Genomic DNA, 22,409 nt, shown 5'->3' on the forward strand with positions numbered 1-22,409 from the left:
CACAAAGTTGCACAAAATCAAGATTACCGTATATACTCGCATATAAGCCGACCGGCATATAAGCCGACCCCCCCCCCCCCCTTTTACCTTAAAAAACAGTAAAAAATTATTGACCCACATATAAGCCGGGGGTAGGAAATGCTGGCCGCCTTATTCCCCTAGTGTGTCCCAGTATAGCTAGTAAAGTGCCCAGTATAGCTAGTATAGTGCCCAGTATGGGTAGGTAGTGCCCCGTATAGCTAGTATAGTGCCTAGTATAGCTAGTAAAGTGCCCAGTATAGCTAGTATAGTGCCCAGTAAAGCTAGTATAGTGCCCAGTATAGCTAGTAAAGTGCCCCAGTATAGCTAGTATAGTGCCCAGTATAGCTAGTATAGTGCTCAGTATAGCTAGTATAGTGCCCAGTATAGCTAGTATAGTGCCCAGTATAGCTAGTAAAGTGCCCCAGTATAGCTCGAGCCCCCCGCCTCCCCAGCGGCCGCCAGTGCTTTTACCTGAGCCGGCGCCGCTTCTTCTATTCCCCTCCTCTCCTGCTCCATAATTCACTGCATCGCTCTTCACAGCGGCTGCTGTGTTGAGGTAGGAAGTAGAGAGCACGGCTTCCTGTAGCGGCGGTTACTATGGGAACCACTCTCTCTCTACTGCAGCCGCCGTGAAGAGCGCTGCAGTGAATTACGGAGCCGGAGAGGAGGGGAATAGAAGAAGCGGCGCCTGCTAAGGTAAAAGCACTGGCGGCCGTGGGGGGGGGGGGGGGGGTGTCGAATGGGCGGGTCAAAAATTCGGCTTGTATGCGAGTATATACAGTACCCAAGAATTTGTAATTTCGATCAGAATCTCAGAATTTCACGGTTACTCAGTATGATAAACACTAATGATTATCAGGGTCACTGAATGTGGAAGTGCAATGTGTGGTCTTCTTCTGAATGCAATGTGGGATGGTCTGTCAGTTTTAGTATAAACTGGGGAGCATAGTGCTTCAAAGTAAATTATACTGTATATAGGACATACTGCAGAATTTCTTTGAGCCCCTTATACCAGATGCATGCCAAGATACACAAAGAAGCTACATTTGGTATTGGGGATTGATAAATGTACGTGTCCCACTTGGATCCAACCCAGATCAGCTATTCTCAACCGGGGTTCCGCGAGAGCCCTTCAGGGGTTCCGTGTCAATTTGACACTTCCGCGGGACAATATAGTCCCGCTTCTGTCTGTTTGCAGCAGCAGAAGGATTCCTTCATGCTGGTGCGAGTGATGCGGCGGATGGATCTGTAAAGAAGCCGCATCACCCAAAGCCAGCTCTATAGTTCCGGCACGTGCGGGAGTTCAAGAAGAATCCCAGCTTCAAGGAGGAGGAAAGGACGTGAAATGGTAAGTATGGGGGGAGGTTTTTCCCTGCACTGACACCAATGAACTAAGCAGCACACAAACGGCAATGCAGCCACATTAAAGGGGACAAAGCAGCACACAAACGGGGGACAAAGCAGCCACAGAGAGGGGGAACAAAACAGCCACAGAAACGGGGGACAAAGCAGCACACAAACAGACAAAACAGCAACAGAAAGGGGGGACAAAGCTGCAACAGAAAGGTGGGACAAAGCAGCCACAGCAATGGGGGACAAATCAGCACACAAACAGACAAAGCAGCCCCAGAAAGAGGGGACAAATCAGCACACAAACAGACAAATCAGCCACAGAAAGGGGGGGGGGGACAAATCAGCACTCAGACAGACAAAGTAGCCACAGAAAGGGGGGACAAAGCAGCCACAGAAATGGGGGACAAAGCAGCACACAAACAGACAAAGCAGCCACAGAAAGGGGGGACAAAGCAGCCACAGAAATGGGGGACAAAGCAGCACACAGACAGACAAAGCAGCCACAGAAAAGGGGGACAAAGCAGTCCCACAAGCAATGGAGACATCGCAGCCAAACAAACAGGGGGGACCAAGCAGCTACAGAAATGGGGGCCACACTTGTTAATAAGGGCACATGGGAGCTAACAAGTGGGATAAAGGGGGCCAAGCCTGTTAAGGGGGACGTAGCATGCCACACTAATAAAGAGGGTACAGGTGCCGTACTATAGAGAGGACAAGGGTCCAATTTTAATATAGGGAAATGTGTGTGTGTGTGTGTGTGTGTGTGTATAAAATATATATATATATATATATATATATATATATATATATATATATATATATATATGCGCGTCAGGGGTTCCCCGAGATTTGAAAATTTTCTGAAGGGTTCCTCGGGTCAAAAAAGGTTGAGAAAGGCTGACCCAGATCATGCCAATTACCTAGTAGAGGAAATTGCAAACTTCTCATTAGAAGGATAAAGGTGGTTGGATGTTTCCTAGTAAGCTGCCATGAACCTTGTGGAAAAACTCATACATACCTAATAAAAGTAATTTACATGTATGGCCCTGCTGCAAAAGGTACTGAGATCAGCAAAGCCAAAATGCAGCAGTACTCTACTCCCTTACTCCACATGAATGTAGTCCTACCTACCACCCTCCACCCATATGATGCTGCTTTCCATTGTAGCGGGTGCTTAGGCTGTGAGCAGAAGTGCCTACAGCCTAGGAGCATGTCCCATGTGAGAATATGATAGCATGTGCACACTAGTCTTCTTTTTTTTAGACTTTCTTTAGATTCACTGTTTTTATTGGATTTAACGTGATGTAGTTTAAAAAAAAGTATCTAGTATGCCTAATATATTAATATATTTACAGTATTCCGCTGCTGCACAGCCACAATCTAGATTCAAAAATTTAGATTATAACTGCTAGTGGAATACTTGTGCCTCATTTTCTGAAGACCTTACAGATGAAATGGTTGTAGTTTTATACAGATTTTTTTTTTTCTCCCCCACTGAAAAGCTGTTTTAAGGCCTATCATGTATCCTTCTGTGAAGGTTAATCAGCAGTGTCTGAAAATAATCATATTTCCGTTTTCATTTTCCTGGAGGGATTTTAGATTTCACATCCGCAGTGATTGAGTCATTGGAGTGTTTCTTATTTTGAGAGTCTTGCTATCATTCTGTATGTTGGCGGTGCTTAAGAATTTCATTAGGGAACACTTCTGGTAGAAAAGAATGTTCTCACAAATATCAAACCCAGGACAGATGTACTATAGCCCTTGGAGCTCCCATCGCCTGCTGACAGAAAACATCTGTTGGATGCTTTATGCTTGAGAAACCTCCCATACAATACTACAAAACAATTGCTTTGGCAGTACTTCTTTCTCAGTCTGGGGCTGATGTTGCTTCATCAAAACAGGTGTTCAAGAACACTAGTGAGCTATTGGGAAATAATTATTTGTGTTTATGTATATGTTTCCTGTTTTAATGTATTTTGTGTAAACATTCTGTATCAGTTTTGAATTTGATACAGGCAGCTTACATATTTTACACATTTCTAATTTCCAATCATTAAAGGGAACCCGAGATAAAAGTGATATGGAGGCTGCCATATTCTTCTCACCTTGGGGTTCACTGCAAGTTGTCATAATTAAGGGTTAAAAATAGTAAGTTTAATTAAATGCTATATTTTCAATAACGGTATAGTGTAGTTATTATTTAGGTATTATTATTGTTATGCAGATATATGGCGCTGATATCTGCACGCCATACAGAGAGTCCATACAGAGTCTATACTAATTGTCCCTTGGAGGAGCTTACATTCTAACTCCTACCATACTCATAGTTACATGTGAAGTTAAAGTCTATGGCCAGTTTTTGAGTATATATACTGTAGTAGTTTTAATTTGGGTTTTAGATGTTGATAATCATTAATATAATAATGAAATTGCATTACCAATATTTTACTATAGACTTGCCTAATGCGTAACAATACCCTACTTGCACATGTGCAACTAATTTTTTCTCCAGAGGTTTCTCTCTAGGAGATCATTTTTCTTATTGTTAAAATAACTTTTTTTTTTAGCATGCTCCAATTGAAAAAGTACCAAACATGTGAAGGGGGGGGTTTCTTGATTGCTGGTGGTTTAAAGGACATTTTATTGATGATGTGAAAATATCACCTAGGAGAGAACTCAGGAGAAAAGGTTAATTGCATAATAGCCTATATGACTAACCCCCCTCTCAAAGCAAAGCCCAGCCTAACCCTAACCTCCTCTTCCTATTAGCTCTCTCCTCCCTTACTCTATCCCCTAACACTAACCCACCTAACTCTACCTATCCCTCTATCCAGAGCTCTGATATACCGTATAGCCAAGCCCCAATGTCGATATTCTGAGCTTGGCTAATAACTGAGTCCTAACCAGGGCTGTGGAGTCGGTCCAAAAATCCACCGACTCCGACTCCTCAGTTTAGGATTCCACCGACTCCGACTCCTCTAATTTGCATATTGCAATTTTGTTGATTAACAGTATGTAACGTGAAATTCGTATCCTAACTGCCAACGCTTAGGAATTTTACAAGACAACTGAAGTGAGAAGGATATGGAGACTACTATATTTATTCCCTTTAGACTAAAATGAGTCCTTGGTAAGAATACTTGTAAAAGGTACAGACCGGAACAAAGAACATCTATCAGGCCCTAGGCAATGTAACTGTGGGTACATGTAAGAGTGATGTGCAGGTACTCTGCAGGGGAATAAGTAGATTCTTCCTCTATTACACATTCTTCATGCACAGTCTGAACAAGGTTTATGGGTGACAGACAACACCTCTCTGTTCAATGTGCACAACATTCTCAGTGGATTCCCTGCAGCTCTGTGGGGAGTGCATATGTAGAGTATAGTACTACTGTGTACCAAAGTAAACCTGAGACAGATGAAATTAAAGTTTTATACATACCTGGGGCTTCCTCCAGCCCCCTTCAGGCTAATCAGTCCCTCGCTGTCCTCCTTCGCCACCTGGATCTTCTGCTATGAGTCCAGGTACTTGAGCCAGTCTGGCGTAGTGCGCATGCACACACTCCGCCGCTGGGAGCATACTACACCTGTACAGCACTATTGCACAGGTGCAGAATGCTCCTGGCTGTGGAAGCGGCACGTAGCCAGACTGCTCTGACTGGCTGAATTACCGGGACTCATAGCAGAAGTTCCTGGTGGTGAAGCAGGACAGAGAGGGAATGATTAGCCTGAAGAGGGTTGGAAGAAGCCCCAGGTATGTATAACACTCTTCTTTTCATCCGTCTCAGGTACCCTTTAATTTGTAGTCACCAAACCAAATTTTAACAACATATCAAATTATTTGATTTCATGAGCAAAGAGAGTGCATACATTTGCATAAGCCAGCATCAATGCAGAATTATTTCCATCTCATTGACCATCTCTATTAGTGACACGGCTACACATCAGGCTTTATTCTTACAGCATAGACGTTATTTAGTATATATAAGAGATTCCTGTGTACACATCATATATACTGTACAGTCACAATCAGATATGTATATCTGACTTTAAAAATACGGGGACTGCTTTATTGAAGCAGCACAAGTAACTAATTTTGATTGGTTTATTTCATTTTTGTGGACTGAGCACAGCTATTACTGTATATATACTGTATATATACATTATTTTTAATGACTATTATCTGAGAAATATAACATTTTATCATATTTTCTATTTTAATTACAGTTACAAATTCATTAGGAGTCATTTTTTCCCGACTCCGACTCCAGGCACCCGAAATTGCTCCGACTCCAACTCCACGACTCCGACTCCACAGCCCTGGTCCTAACTGAGACACCACATAGTCCACTGATAGCTATATAATAGCCAATTGCCGGTGACCAAAGTAAACACTTGGCCCACCATAGCTACAAGTATTTTTTGCTTTCCATGGTGCCACTTACAGTAGTTGACAGGATGTGCATCTAGTTGAACTGATCCACAATTTTGGAAGCAGCCTAGTAACTTACCTAAATGTTTTTGGGTATCAGTTTTATTGTAAAATGATTATGCCGCGCTGTACATTAAATAAGGGTTGTGGATTACTGTTACAAAAATATAATACTGGAGAAGAGGCACGTCCTGCCCAAAAGAGCTTGTAACCTTTAGACATGTAGTAGATTAGTGAAAACTTAACTATGAGTAGCTGCTAGAATAGACTGTACACAATTTTTTCATTACTATTTTAGCTTTTCTTTTGTGCTTCCTGGAAGGAAGAATCAATTCTGACTTATTATGTGACTCGGTATACAAATGGCAAGAAATTTACAATAGAATATTCTGTTCTGCCCAAGTGCTGCAGACATTACAGAGTAAAGTAACAGTGCCACCTTACTATAACAAATCAGGCATTACGTAGTATAAACAAGCAATTAGGGTATCCAGCTGCCAAAGAGTGACATCTTTATTATGGTTGGCAATAAGCGGAGGTGCAGACTGTTCCCGGTAATCCTTTCCAATAGACTTCCCACAAGATAATAGAAACCAGTTGATAATTTAGTGTATATTGAGATCAGTTTGAAATTTTAAACAGAAATTAAACACGCTGCACTTGAAGTTGCTTCTTTCGGCATGATAAAGAGCTGGATCAGCACCATACAAAACGAATGTTGCAAGCTCAGGTTTATATATGATTTATCATGGAGGGTTTTCTGCAAGAGGTGGGCAGTATAACTTCTCCACCACCCCTTTGTAAAGGACAAGTAGATGATCCTCAGCTCCGGTACTCAGAAGGAGGTATGGGAAACACCCTCATTCATGAGAAGATAGTCCCTGGAGGATGGGGAAGAGGGTGATTCCTGGTGATCTAAAATCCCTCTATTCTCAAAGTTCGGAATGAGTATAAGCATACAGTACATTAGTACCCCTTACCCAAAAGGCAAACAAAAAACCTGAATAAAACTTTATTAAAAATTACCCTACAATCCTAGTATAACTATATGTCCCAAATGTCCTGATCCTTTGGTGTCTTATTTATATCTTGACTTAGGAACCCCCTGTGCACCAATGCATAGCACTAGCAGGGAGGAGTGTATAGAACAAAATGGCAATATCTTCATGAGTGCAATGTTACATAAAGTGAAATTTCATACAAAGAGAATCTGACATTTTCTAGGTTGTAGGTAATTTGAGTTGTAATTTTTATAGTTGAATATATGCTGGAAGTTTAACTAAAATGAGAAACTTCTGTAATTGTTAATAGTTAAAAAAAAATGCATTTAACAGACACAACTGCACATGTGGCATTGTGCCAGGATGCCATACAAAACTGTAATAACTACATATCTAAAAGCTGTAGAAATAACAACTCCATCCTCCCAGGCTTGTGCATGGCAGACAAGTTGTTTATTCTGGCTTCCCATGTCTAATGTCCTGGAGTGTAACATGAAGAAGGGCATGGAGTATGGTTTGTGCCAGGCTTATTCTTCATACTCACTGTGCAGAGTTCCTCCACAGAATCAGAGATCTATAGCTTTTGTACATGTTGCATTAACTATAGGCAGGTCAACCAGCATGGACTGTCTTTAAATTGACCGTTGGAATTACTCATATATAGAGGGTCAATGCATGAGCTAATAGTATGCTGTAGCACCTGTTTTACTGCACATATTGCCACATCAGCTTTTGCAGATGCTTCACATTTACAGCTTATCTTTGTGTGTGTTTTGTGTGCATAGAAATATTCTGAACACTGTTTACTACAGTGCACCAACTATATGTATATACAAACTCGTGTATATACAAACTCATGAACAATTGTGTACATAACTAACTGGGCTTCAATCTCCCATTATCATTTACAAATGGTAACTGCAAATACAATTTTGTTAGTGAATCAACCCCACATTGAGGTTCATTTCTAAAACTCATGTTTCTTTAAAGCCCAACTAAATAAAAAACAAAACAAAAAAACAAACAAATCAAAACAAGCATGGGGACTAGTGCTAACTAGTATAGCACTGTTCTGTGTGTTATTTTTCATAGTGCAATGGTGTTCAGCCTTCTTCTAAATGGTCAACGCTCCCCATAGATCAATTCTGGCAAATGCAGCAGAGGAACAATGGTCAGACATGACAGTCAGCTGGGAGGAGAGGAGGCTGCACCCCACTGCACTGTGAAAAATAGCAACAATGGTTGGCAAGACATGCAGGGTAGTGCCATACTTAGTCTGTAGTTTGGATTAATAAGGGTATTAAACCTTAACATGAGGGAGAAGAATACTGCCCCTGAGTGAGATGGTTTGAGAATATCATACTCAAAAGATGACTGCAGCAACACTAAACTAAAATCTCTAAAAAAATAGATAAATAGATAGATAGATAGATAGATAGATAGATAGTTTTTAACCTACTATTTTTTCACTTCTAGAAAAAATTCCCTGCCTATTAGTTATATGTTTGAGTGGAAAAAGGTATGTTAAATAAATCTGTTTTACAACATATATTATGAAAGTAAGATGTATGTAAACCAGAATAGTTAGTGTAGTTAAAAAAAATACACGACAGCGCCTTTTTTTATATATTAGACACTACGCCTGCTCTGAAAATAAACCATTACTAAACAAAATTGCCCTTTATCAGTTGTCAACACTCTGTGCTTCTATGTGTCCCATGTTCTGCTTCTAACAAGCTCCTAATCTTATCTAGAGTGGGTTATTTTTTGCTGACAGTTTTCGGCAGGCTTGACCGAATACGGGGAATAAGGACACACATACATTTCATTGTTAGGAATGGCTTTAGTTACTCTTAAGGCTGTTATCTGAATGGATACAGACTGTCATCCAATTCAAAGGATCCATGAGACTAAGTGAACAATTCAGGCTACTACAGAAAGGCTGTGTGTTAGGGCTGAGTGTATATTACCATACAAATCAGATGCAACCTGTTATGAAGTGCTTTAGAGTGCTCAGAAAATACAAGTATGGTTAACTACAGGAGAGTCCCATGCTAATGAGCTACTACAGGAAGGCCCCATGCTAATGAGCTACTACAAGAGGGTCCTATGCTAATGAGCTACTACGGGAAGGTCACATGCTAATAAGCTACAACAGGAGGGTTCCCGTGCTAATGAGTTACTACAGGAGGGCACCATGCTAATGAGCTACTACAGGAGAGTCCCATGCTAATGAGCTACTACAGGAGGGTCCCATGCTAATGAGCTACAACAGGAGGATTCCCGTGTTAATGAGTTACTACAGGAGGGCACCATGCTAATGAGCTACTACAGAAGGATCCCATGCTAATGAGCTACAACAGAATGGTCCCATGCTAATGAGCTATTACAGAAGGATCCCATGCTAATGAGCTACAACAGGAGGGTCCCATGCTAATGAGCTACTACAGGAGGAACCCATACTAATGAGCTACTACAGAAGGGTCCCATGCCAATGAGCTATAACAGGAGGGTCCCATGCTAATGAGCTACTACAGAATGGACCCATACTAATGAGCTAAGGGCATAGGAGCACACTGAAAATATAAGCTGGACTCCACTCAGGCATGAACATTTTGCATTTATATTTACTTAAAGTGAGCCTGAACCGAGTAAAATTATTTAAAATAAACACATGATGTACCTGCAAATGAATATTACATACTAACCTCACCGTCAGTTCCTTTCAGAAGCTCACTATTTTCTTCTTAATTCCTTCCAGTTCTGATAAGATTTTGTCAGAACTGAAATATATCAGTTGTTGTCAGTTATAACTGAAAAGACAACTGATGAGAAAGACAATGTCCATGTTTCCCTATGGCTCAAGTGTGCAATATTACAGTTTAACAGTGTACTTACCAGGAATGTGTTATGGGGTAATTATCATTTTCAAAATGGAGGATGGAGAATTCCATTTATCACAGCGGACAAAGAGGACACAGGAAAGGAGAAAGATTGATTAGTATACTACACGGGAGGTAAGTATGACGTGTTTGCAGTATGTTTATTTTGACTTTTGATTTTCACTTCAGCTTTTCTTTAAGACAGTTTGACAGTAAGTTAAACCTTGTGCTGCTAGTTAGTCTTCTCATTTAATACCTATAATGTATGTCACATAATGTGCATCTGATCTGATGAAGCTCATTACCTTTTATGTTTTTTTTCTTGACTATTGAACCTTAGAGTCTCTTCATAGTTATTGTGTTTCAAAGTCTTTTATGTATGTGATTAGTAGGTTTGACTATTAGAGGTGTACCGAACGGTTCGCCAGCGAACGGTTCCAGGCGAACATTGGGGGTTCGCGTTCGCCTGCGCCAGGCGAACTTTTCCGGAAGTTCGATTCGCCCCATAATGCACTATGAGGGTCAACTTTGACCCTCTGCATCACAGTCAGCAGGCACATTGTAGCCATTCAGGCTACACTAAGCCCTGGAGCCCCACCCCCTTATATAAGGCAGCCTCCGGCGGCCATTACAGTCACTCGTGTGCCTGCTAGAGAGAGGAAAGGGACAGCTGCTGCAGACTTTTTCTCTTAGGGACAGATTAGTTAGGTTCTAGGCTGCTTTGCTTGTTCCTGACTGATTAATATTGCTTTTAAAGCACCCAGCAACAGCTCTTTTCAGAGCTCAACCTGTACATTTTTTTTTCTGACACTTTTGTTGCATGCACAGCCTTGCTAATTGATAGTGTGTGTGCCACTGCCAGCAGCCCAGCACATTCAGTGACTGACTGCCTGTGTGTGTGACAGGGAGCTGCACATTGTACTACCCAGTACTGCATATACCCCAGTACCTGTTGTGTTTACTTAACCCACCTCATCACTGCATATACCTAGCTTTGTGTTGAGTGAACCCAGCTCACTGCATCTAACTACCCAGTACCTGTTGTGTTTACTTAACCCACCTCATCACTGCATATACCTAGCGTTGTGTTGAGTGAACCCAGCTCACTGCATCTAAGTCTAACTACCTGTTGTGTTGAGTGAGAACCCACCTCACTGCATCTTAAGTACCTTTACTGTATACTGTTCAGTGAACCCAGCTCACTGCATCTAACTACCCAGTACCTGTTGTGTTTACTTAACCCACATCATCACTGCATATACCTAGCGTGGTGTTGAGTGAACCCAGCTCACTGCATCTAACTACCTGTTGTGTTGAGTGTGAACCCACCTGGCCACCTCACTGCATCTAACTACCTGTTGTGTTGAGTGAGAACCCACCTCACTGCATCTTAAGTACCTTTACTGTTGAGTGAACCCAGCTCACTGCATCTAACTACCTGTTGTGTTGAGTGTGAACCCACCTGGCCACCTCACTGCATCTAACTACCTGTTGTGTTGAGTGAGAACCCACCTCACTGCATCTTAAGTACCTTTACTGTTGAGTGAACCCAGCTCACTGCATCTAACTACCCAGTACCTGTTGTGTTTACTTAACCCACCTCATCACTGCATATACCTAGCCTTGTGTTGAGTGAACCCAGCTCACTGCATCTAATTACCTGTTGTGTTGAGTGTGAACCCACCTGGCCACCTCACTGCATCTAACTACCTGTTGTGTTGAGTGAGAACCCACCTCACTGCTTCTTAAGTACCTTTACTGTTGAGTGAACCCAGCTCACTGCATCTAACTACCTGTTGTGTTGAGTGTGAACCCACCTGGCCACCTCACTGCATCTAACTACCTGTTGTGTTGAGTGAGAACCCACCTCACTGCATCTTAAGTACCTTTACTGTTGAGTGAACCCAGCTCACTGCATCTAACTACCCAGTACCTGTTGTGTTTACTTAACCCACCTCATCACTGCATATACCTAGCCTTGTGTTGAGTGAACCCAGCTCACTGCATCTAATTACCTGTTGTGTTGAGTGTGAACCCACCTGGCCACCTCACTGCATCTAACTACCTGTTGTGTTGAGTGAGAACCCACCTCACTGCATCTTAAGTACCTTTACTGTTGAGTGAACCCAGCTCACTGCATCTAACTACCTGTTGTGTTGAGTGAGAACCCACCTGGCCACCTCACTGCATCTAACTACCTGTTGTGTTGAGTGAGAACCCACCTCACTGCATCTTAAGTACCTTTACTGTTGAGTGAACCCAGCTCACTGCATCTAACTACCCAGTACCTGTTGTGTTTACTTAACCCACCTCATAACTGCATATACCTAGCCTTGTGTTGAGTGAACCCAGCTCACTGCATCTAATTACCTGTTGTGTTGAGTGTGAACCCACCTGGCCACCTCACTGCATCTAACTACCTGTTGTGTTGAGTGAGAACCCACCTCACTGCATCTTAAGTACCTTTACTGTTGAGTGAACCCAGCTCACTGCATCTAACTACCTGTTGTGTTGAGTGTGAACCCACCTGGCCACCTCACTGCATCTAACTACCTGTTGTGTTGAGTGAGAACCCACCTCACTGCTTCTTAAGTACCTTTACTGTTGAGTGAACCCAGCTCACTGCATCTAACTACCTGTTGTGTTGAGTGAGAACCCACCTCACTGCATATAGCTAGCATACCCCCGAGATGGACAAAATGGACAAACCAGGTAGAGGAAGAGGTAGAGGCAGACCCAGAGGAAGGCCACCAGGCACCGGCAGGTCTGTGGCTGTGCGAGGTGGTGTTGCTGTGATTTCATGCGGACCTGCCCCAAAATACAGTGCTCAGAAGAAGGCACGTGCCATCACTTCCCAAAATCGTGAGGAGGTGATTGAGTATTTAACACAGAACACCTCATCTCCCGCAGCCACCAGCGCTACAACAAGCACCACATCCGCTGCATTTGACACTTCGCAGGAGTTATTTGGTGGTGGTGGTGAAATCACTGATTCCCAGCCACTACTGCAACAACAACAAGAAGGCGCAGGTACACCACCTCATACGTCTGAGTTAGGTGGCGATAGTATGGACGTAACGTGTGTGGATGGGGATGATGGTGGACCACCTGAAGTTGGTGCACTTGAGGAGGTGTCTGAGGAAAGCGCAGCTGGCCAGGAGGATTATGATTATACGGATAGCACATATGTTCCCGGTAGAGGAGATGACCAGGGGGACAGTTCAGAGGAGGAGTCAGAGATGAGTAGGAGGAGACGACTCCATGATAGAAGCAGAGGGAGCTCGTCCTCAGAAACAGCTGGGGGCAGTGTCCGGTGCCATGTATCGCCAGCTATGGCCAGGGAGCACACATGCCCTTCAACGTCAGCTGCTGCTGATGCCACCGTAGCGCCATCACCCCAGGGGGCCTCAGCGGTTTGGAAATTTTTTCACGTGTGTGTCTCAGATCGGAGCAAAGCCATCTGTTGTCTCTGCCAGCAAAAATTGAGCCGTGGAAAGGCCAACTCTCACGTAGGGACAAGTGCCTTACGAAGGCACCTGGAGAGAAGGCACAAACAGCTATGGCAAGAACACCTGAGTAAAAGAAGCACCCCTCAAAAGACAAGCAGCGGAGAACAACCGTGGCAGCCGTCACAGGGGGCTTCTGCTGCTCCACGTTCCCATGGTATTGTTCGTGGCTGGGGGGGAGGAAGAATGGATACACTTTTAAACAATTTAAAAATACAACCATCTAAACTTTCAAACAATTTAAAAATACAACCATCTAAACTTTCAAACAATTTAAAAATACAACCATCTATCATTTTCAAAAAATTTAAAAAAAGGGCAAAAAAACTTGCCCTCCGTAAAACATTCTTGGCAAATGCTTTCGACTTGGTTTGTCTTCCGCTGGCTCAAGGGTCCTGCCTGGTCTGCAAAGCACGGTCAGGGCAGCTACAGCATGGGTCTCAGCAGGCTCCCACTTCGGGCCGCAATCCAACCTTCATTCCCCGCGGTGACAATGGCAGACTTGCCCTCCATAACGGATTCCCGTTAAAGGATTTAAAGTTAATTCATTTCAAATACACAGCAGGGCCTCGAAAGTCCGCCTCCTGTATTGTTATTTTTGATCACTACCTCGGGGCGGGCGTGCATGCCTACCTGCTGCCCTCCTTGGATGTGTAGTGGTAGCCGTTTCTCAGGCTCCACACCGGATTCCATCTCTCATTTCCAGGCCATTACCCGGGGTCACAAATGACAGACTTGCCCGCCTCCATATGATTCTCGTGAAAGGAATGTGGTGTCATCTTTGCCCGCCATAACTGGTTCTCGTTAAAGGATTTAAAGTACATTCATTTCAAATACACAGCAGGGCCTCGAAAGTCCGCCTCCTGTATTGTTATTTTTGGTCACTACCTCGGGGCGGGCGTGCATGCCTACCTGCTGCCCTCCTTGGATGTGTGGTGGTAGCCGTTTCTCAGGCTCCACACCGGATTCCATCCCTCATTCCCCGGCCATTACCCGGGGTCACAAATGACAGACTTGCCCGCCTCCATATGATTCTCGTGAAAGGAATGTGGTGTCATCTTTGCCCGCCATAACTGGTTCTCGTTAAAGGATTTAAAGTACATTCATTTCAAATACACAGCAGGGCCTCGAAAGTCCTCCTCCTGTATTGTTATTTTTGGTCACTACCTCGGGGCGGGCGGGCGTGCATGCCTGCCCGCTGCCCTCCTTGGATGTGTAGTGGTAGCCGTTGCTCAGGCTCCACACCGGATTCAAACCTCTCATTCCCCGGCCATTACCCGGGGTCACAATGCCAGACTTGCCCGCCTCCACAGGATTCTCATTGTAGCGGTACTGAACAAGTACACAGCAAGTAGAAAATGTAAATTAAAAACAAAACGTAAGCTTTTTAACAATGCCATGGAAAGTTGAGAAGGAAGTCACACATTACCTGACATCACTGAGTGAGGAAGAGCAATCACGCCATGTTGCGCAGTAGTCCAGCATGGCCGTCACTACACAAACAGCTGTTTGCGGTGCGTTACACAGTGAGTTTGGTGTGTCAGTGTGAAGCAGTACTCTAATTACACTCCCTGTTTGATGTATACACATGCAAGATGTTGTAAAGCACTTTATGCCTCCAATTTAGCATTCAATGTGATTTCTGCCCTTAAAACGCTGCTTTGCGTCACATCCAGATTTTTCACCGGGACTTTTGTCATGTATCCCACTCCGCCATGCCCCCCTCCAGGTGTTAGACCCCTTGAAACATCTTTTCCATCACTTTTGTGGCCAGCATAATTTTTTCTATTTTTCAAAGTTCGCCTCCCCATTGAAGTCTATTGCGGTTCGCGAATTTTTCCGCGAACCGAACCTTCTGCGGAAGTTCGCGAACCCGGTTCGCGAACCGAAAATCGGAGGTTCGCGACATCTCTATTGACTATAGATAGTGTATATATCAGTGAGAGTCGATAAGGCAGCAGTGGTGAGGTGGAAACTACTGTGATTGTTAAAGAGACAAATTAGCTTTTTCCTGTGAGGAATAATTCATTACTCCTCCCCCAAGTGATGTATATTAATGTTTTTCACCATCATCTTCAGTTGTATTTCTTCTGTGTCCTAAGGACAGTCCATATTGGAACAGGTTCATTTCTACTAGCCATAGCTCCATGGTGAATGCTATTTTGGAGATATTGCCAGTTGGAAGTTGTCACTATAAACATTTGTATTGCCTGTTGTGCCCTTCCTATAGACATTCAAATAAACAGAAGATAAAACATAAGCAAAGCATTACGTAATAGTTCTGTACTGCCTGGTTTTACAGAGTGGTTATTTTGTATGCAACAACAATGGCTGTTGCTGAGCACTTGGATAGCACCATAACAACCAGTACCTGTGGCATACATTTGTCCCCCCACACTAATTGGGAGTTCTGGGGTGCTTGTAATTAAAAGGTGAAGTTGCCAGTGCCACTTCTTTGTGTGACCATATCTTTATGCAGAACCATCCAGCCACTTATTCATTTAAAAAATGTCCCCTTAAAAATATAAGATTCTTAGAAATAGGGTTGCACAACAAGGAATCATGTGACAAAACACTGCAGCTAATTAAAAAATAGCAGTTACATCTGGCTACAATTAGTAATATAAAACATACTTTCCATGTAAATTATAGTGTTCGTGTTCTGCTCTGCCAATGATAATGTCTTACTGAAAAATATTAGCAGTTCTGCAATTTTCTTTTTGTCTAGAGCTGAGCTGTTCTTTAACAAAATTGTAACAGTAATGCAAAACACGAGCAGCATGTCACGGAGGTCTGTTGTTGCACCACAGTACATACATGATATATCTATCCTGAAATCACAGTTGTCCAATCTAGACATGATGTGCAAGAGCTTTTGTTGTCCTTCTCTGTCCTCTAGACATCAAGTAGTTAAACATTGTTACTTCTGACAAGTCATTCTTTGTTTATTAATTATGTCCAAGAGAAAAGGGAAGAGAAATAAGCCAAAGCCTACAACACATCTGTTTAGTGCATATCTCTGGCCAGCGTGTCAGCACACTTGGGAATGCTGGTGTAATTTGGTGGTTCAGAACTGTCCCATGAAATGGAAAGATCCTTGTTGAAAACAGATTGTGTACTAGACCGGGAGTCCAAGACAAAAATTAACAGTATTATAGTGTGCAGTCTTTTATTACAATAAGAATGGCATGCAAGACCCCAGACTTTGTGCAGATTGCCATTGTATAGGGTAAGTGGAATCATGAACTGATTGAGGTGTTGTAGTAAAACGTACATGTGTTTTTTCCCCAACTTTTTTATTATTATTTTTCCCAAAATAAAAGCAAGTCAGACATGTCAACATTTCTATGTACCATAGATAGAAAATCATATCCAGTGTTTGAAAACTTACAGTTGACTCATAAAGATAAGCAATAAACAAAGTCTAACTCCCCCGAACTCCCCAACCTTTGTCTCTCTGCATTGGGAAGGCCTGCCAGTCCATCATATAAAAAACAATTTTATTGTAATTCCTATTTTTCTGTTCTTATCTCTGGGACTGAGTATATGAATTCTGTTTTCAGAGGACTGCAGCAATGTGATCCATGTGTTTTGCTTTAACCTATAAATTGCCTATCATTCCACTTAATAGTTCAGTGCATTACCTCGCCGTTAGTTCAAAGTTGGCCATCAGGGTCTGTCTTTCCTGTTCTGACATATGTCTGAAATAACTGGTCTCCATACTTTGAAAAGAGCTTTAGTCCTCTTTTCTTTGGCTTGGTAGGTATTTTATTTCTTTCAGTCACACATGGTAGTAGTGAGTTTTTGCATTAGAAGACCGATTGTAGGGCATCTATCACGTGAAGTGTTTTTATGTGTACTGGCAGGGGCATAGCTACAAATCATGGGACCGCCCAAGAAAAATTTGATGGCCCCGCGAATGCTCATATCCCCTTTCTTCATGTCGCTTTGGTAACCCCCACAACCTGGAGGCCTCTCTACTAGGTGTTACACAACAAATGTGTCCATGATGATCCTCTCACCAATAACAAGTCTGACCACAACAACACCTGATCTGGAGTGTAGTCCCCTGTATCAGTAGGAGAAAAGACAAGTAGTGCGGGACTCCCACAGGTCTGTGCTCCCCTGCACTTTAAGAGTCTTCTTCCCCTATAGTTACACCCCTGTATTCTAGGAACAATAATGTCAACGCCTAGTTATTTTATATCTGTCTTATAGTTACATGACCTAAAGAGAAAGCTGAAAGTCCTCGTGTTCAGCAGTGTCAACCACCAATAAAAATGCGAGAGGCTTCTTCATAGTTGTCCTTGAAAACACCATGAACAGGAAGTAACTGCTAATAAATGTATTTAAGGCTATAAAAATAAATTCTCCATGTCTGCCATTTGATCATATCTTTCAGACAGTACTGGCCTCTTTCAGATTTGCACATTGGAAATATCTGTGATCACATAACCTTTGCAGAACAGAGCTAGAAGCACTATGTCCTTCTTTACCACAGGCTGAATGCAGAAACAGGCATGGTTTTGTTTACAAAAACATAAGCATTTTTGTTTTTTCTTCTTCTTATAATAGCACTTGTTATTTGTGCTGCCTTGTGCCATCACTAAACATGAGAACTTTCAATTTTAATTGAAGGTCCACTTAAAGAGGATGTAAAATATTTTTTTAACAAACTTTAAGCAACTCTTTGCGAAAATGCATGCTCTGGGCCCTTAATCAGTTGTTGAATATGCTCACATCCAAACTTTTGCACAACTGAGCAATATTACTCAGCACATCCAACCCCTCAAATGCCATAAAACAATTATTTATTAATAGGTTTACATAAGACGCCTGATGAATCCACTTCCACTCGATGGGCAATCTGATGTTCTTTGAATAGGTCATACATCAATTGGAAGTGAAAATAGGCTCATGTGTACCAGGTCTTAATATTTTTTTAAACAAAAGGAAGTTTATTGAATATTCAACATATGTAATAATGTGGTACATATACAATGAACACATTTATGTAACAGCCATCACAGCATATGTATAAAGCAAAAGGAAACTGTATAGAACAATTGGTGGTGTGTTGTGAATAGTGAAAATACCTAGCAAAACACATTGATTTTGCCAAGATGAATGGGGCTTTAAAGGGAATCTGAAAATAAACGTATGATATAATGAATTGTATGTGTGGTACAGCTAAGAAATAGAACATTAGTAGCAAAAAATACTCTCATATAGTTTCCAACTTGGGTCAGAAACAGTCCTATTTTCTAAAGCACCTATACATCAAAGAAACTTTGTTTTACTGTAGGGGAGTTCAAAGGGCCATTAGCTCTGCTCTGTTTCATAGTTTAAAATACACAGTGTGGTTTGCAATTGCAAATAGAAAGCTATATAACTGAAAATAAAAATATGAGACTCTTTTCTTTGCTTCTGATGTTCTATTTATTATCCATACTACACATACAATTCATGATATGTTCAGGTTTTTTTTTTGTTGCTTCAGTGTCACTTTAATAATTACAGTAACTATATGTTGCTGTGTATACAGTGCAGCCCATAATTATTCATACCCCTGGCAAATTTTGACTAAAAAGTTACTTTTCTTCAACCAGCAAGTCATTTTTTGACAGGTAATGACATAGGTGTCTCCCAAAAGATAATAAGACGATGTACAAGAGGCATTATTGTGCAAAAAAAAACAAAACATTTCTCACCTTTCATTTACATTTGAGCAAAAAGTGTCCAGTCCAAAATCATTTATACCCTTCTCAATAATCAATAGAAAAGCCTTTATTGGCTATTACAGAAATCAAACGCTTCCTATAATTGCAGACCAGCTTTTTGCATGTCTCTACATGTATTTTTGCCCATTCATCTTTAGCAATGAGCTCCAAATCTTTCAGGTTCTTTCCATCACTCTGATCTTTAGCTACCTTCACAGATTCTCAATTGGGATCAAGTCAGGACTCTGTCTGGGCCACTCCAAAACGTTAGTGTTGTTGTCTGCTAACTATTTTTTCACCACTTTTGTTGTGTGTTTTGGATCATTGTCATGCTGAAATGTCCAGTGGTGCCCAAGGCCAAGTTTCTCTGCAGACTGCCTGATGTTGTCATTGAGAATCCTCATCATGTATTGCTCTTTTTTCATGGTGCCGCTTACTCTGTGATTAGGTTCCCTGGTCCATTGGTTGAAAAACACCCCCAAAGCATTAGGGTCCCACCACCATGTTTTACAGTGGAGATGGTGTTCTTTGGGTTGAAGGCTTCTCCTTTTTTATGCCAAATAAAGGAAACATCATTGTGACCAAACAATTACATTTTTGTTTCATCTGACTATAACACAGAAGACCAGAAGTCTTTTTCTTTGTCCAAATGAGCATTTGCAAAAGCCAAGCAAGCTTTTGTGTGCCTTATATGGAGAAGTGGTGTCCTCCTTGGTCTGCATCCGTGGAACCCAACAATGTGCAGTGTCCGTTGGATTGTCTGCCTTGAGACATTGCCACCAGCAGAGCCCAAATTCACCAGGATGGCCTTGGTTGTGATCTTTGGATTCTTTTTCACCTCTCTCACTATCCTCCTGGCCAGCACAGGTGTCACTTTTGGCTTCCGACCATGTCCTCTGAGATTTTTCACAGTGCGGAACATCTTGTGTTTTTTTAATACTTTGCGCTGTAGCCACTGGAACTTGAAAACATTTAGAAATGGCCTTGTGGCCCTTTCCTTACTTGTGAGCATACACAATGTGCAGCCGCAGGTCCTCACTGAGCTCCTTTGTCTTAGCCATGACTGTCCACAAACCAACTACAGAAAGCTGCTGTTTTTCAACTGTTGAGTTGATGAAAAACAGCTGTTCCCAATTAATCAGGGTAATTAGGATGCTTTAGAACAGCTTGGACTATTTGGAATGGTATAGAACTCTGGATTTTTCCACAGACTGTGACAGTTTGTGAAGGGTATGATTAATTTTGGACTGGACACTTTTTGCTCAAATGTAAATAAAAGGTGAGAAATGTTTTTTCCAACAATAATGCCTCTTGTACATTGTCTTATTATCTTTTGGGCGACACCTATGTCATTTCCTGTCAAAAAATTACTTGCTGGTTGAATAAAAGTAACTTTAGGACAACATTTGCCAGGGTTATGAATAATTATGGGCAGCACTGTAAATGTTTGTAGTGGATAAAAATGTTGTATCAATATTATTACATAGATATAGAGCAGAAACTACACAGACAAATATAGATATAGAGCAGAAACTACACAGACAAATTAAAGCAATCATGTAATTAGCAAAAATAATCATCATGCATATTCAATATTGTTTGTTCATTTTGCCATTGCGATTTAAAGTTCATTCTTGCCTGTTTGCTACTGTAATTGAGTTGCTGTCTTATTTTAGAAACTACTGATGACTGGAGTTCTGGACTATTGAGAAAGCAGGAGATGTGGAAAGGAAATATTCCCTGTTTAGATTTACAGTTTCCTATTTTGAAAAGCATAGTCTTGCAATGGAGTAATTTCCTTTCAGCTGAAGATGGTTAATATGATGACAAAGTTCTCATTAACTGAGGCCATTTCTTTAAATATATCAACTGTATATTTCTGTATTCATTGTTATGTGTAGATGGATATTAAATGGTGATGAGAGTTATGACTATGTGATGATGATGGTGGTTTAGACATAATATTATGTCTATATACTTTATGAGTGGTGTTAGCTAGTGTAGAGACTGGTTCTAAGGAGGAAATCTTGACCTTCTGTGAATGGGCTTAATACAAAATATAGCAGTGCTTTGATAAATAATGTCCTCCATTTCCAAAACCTTCAGAGGTTTTTTATCTGTCTATCAGGTTGCTTGATTACATGTAGTTTATAAGTGCCAAGGGTTAATGTTGATATTTACATCCTAAACACCATGAAATATACAAGATTACAAGAGGGCTACTACAGGAAGGCACTTAAAGAGAACCAGAGCTAAGGAAGGTAAAAGATTTTATATATACCTGGGGCTTCCTCCAGCCCCATAAGCCTGGATCGCTCCCACGCCGCCGTCCTCCACTGCCTGTATTCGCCGTTACCGGGTCCCGTACTTTTGGCTAGTCGGCGGAAGCACGCGGCCAATTTTCCGCATCACTGGTGCTCTCTCCTTATCCTTACGCGCGCGGTGCCTTACTGCGCAGCCGCATGCGTAAGGGTATGGAGGGAGCCCCTTTGTATGCAGACAATTGATCGCGTCTTCTGGAAGTGACGGGACCCGGTACCGGCGATAGAGGAAGCGGATGATTGCGGCATGGGAGCGATCCGGGCTTATGGGGCTGGAGGAAGCCCAGGTATGTATGAAATCTTTTTATTTTTTTTTACTGTCCTTCCTCTCTGGTTCCCTTTAAAAATGGTTAAAAACTTACCAGCAGTCATATATGCAGACCTTAATCATTGAAAGCCCTAGAATAGCCTGCTTACATATGTTCCTTAGCATTCACAAAGAGGAAACTCCAGGACTGATGAGATTAATTCTTACCTATAATTACTTTTTTCACAATTTGGGGATACCAATAGGTTCACTATTTGCACCACGGTATGCAAATCTCTTTTTGGTAGAAATCGAGGAATACTTCAGTGCATGCCACACAAAGCTCATGGCATTATTACATTTCTAGATGACATTCTGAACATAGGGGCAGACCTTCTTCAATGCCATAGAAATTTCATTGGCTTTCATCCCACAATCAAACTTTAATCAATCTGAAATTAACTGGATACCAGCATGTACATTGGGTGTATGTTGGATGGCCCTGAGGTTCCCGGTTCAGATGTAAACCAGTACAAGATCTGCATGGAGACTGTATGTTCTCCCAGTATTTGCTTGGGCTCTCTCCGGATAAGTTAATTGATTCAAGAAAAAAAAAATAACATAGCCTTAGACTACAAATGGAACATAAGATGCCAACTAGCTATGGTAGGGATTAGATTGTGAGCTCTTCTGAGGGACAGTTATTGACATGACTGTATACAGTATGTAAAAGCATTGTGGGAAATGTCAGCACTATATACAGTAAATACACAATATATATTCGGTAAAGAATCTACAATGACCTACAAATCTCTATAGACCACAAACCTACAAATCGTCCTACATACCTCAGGAATGACAGTTTCCATCTCAAACCCTCAAACACATAAATAATTCCATTTACAGTCAAGCTTTATAAAAGGTGC

General features: G+C 41.8%; 1 protein-coding gene across 4 annotated transcripts in view; it reads left to right on the top strand.

Moving 5' to 3' along the window:
- COL4A2 (collagen type IV alpha 2 chain) overlaps positions 1–22,409 on the top strand; it is a 284,103-nt gene that overhangs the window by 108,246 nt on the left and 153,448 nt on the right. Inside the window, exon 1 of one of the 4 annotated variants that reach the window (XM_068268039.1) lies at positions 1,326–1,369. The exons of the other annotated variants lie outside the window; for them this stretch is intronic. Coding sequence (XP_068124140.1) covers positions 1,367–1,369 — 3 coding nt within the window. The 5' untranslated portion in view covers positions 1,326–1,366. Of the gene's footprint in view, positions 1–1,325; positions 1,370–22,409 lie in introns of those variants that run through there. 4 annotated transcript variants of the gene reach the window in all.

This window comes from Hyperolius riggenbachi, chromosome 2, assembly GCF_040937935.1.
Source record: "Hyperolius riggenbachi isolate aHypRig1 chromosome 2, aHypRig1.pri, whole genome shotgun sequence".
In the NCBI taxonomy this organism is placed as follows: domain Eukaryota; kingdom Metazoa; phylum Chordata; class Amphibia; order Anura; family Hyperoliidae; genus Hyperolius; species Hyperolius riggenbachi.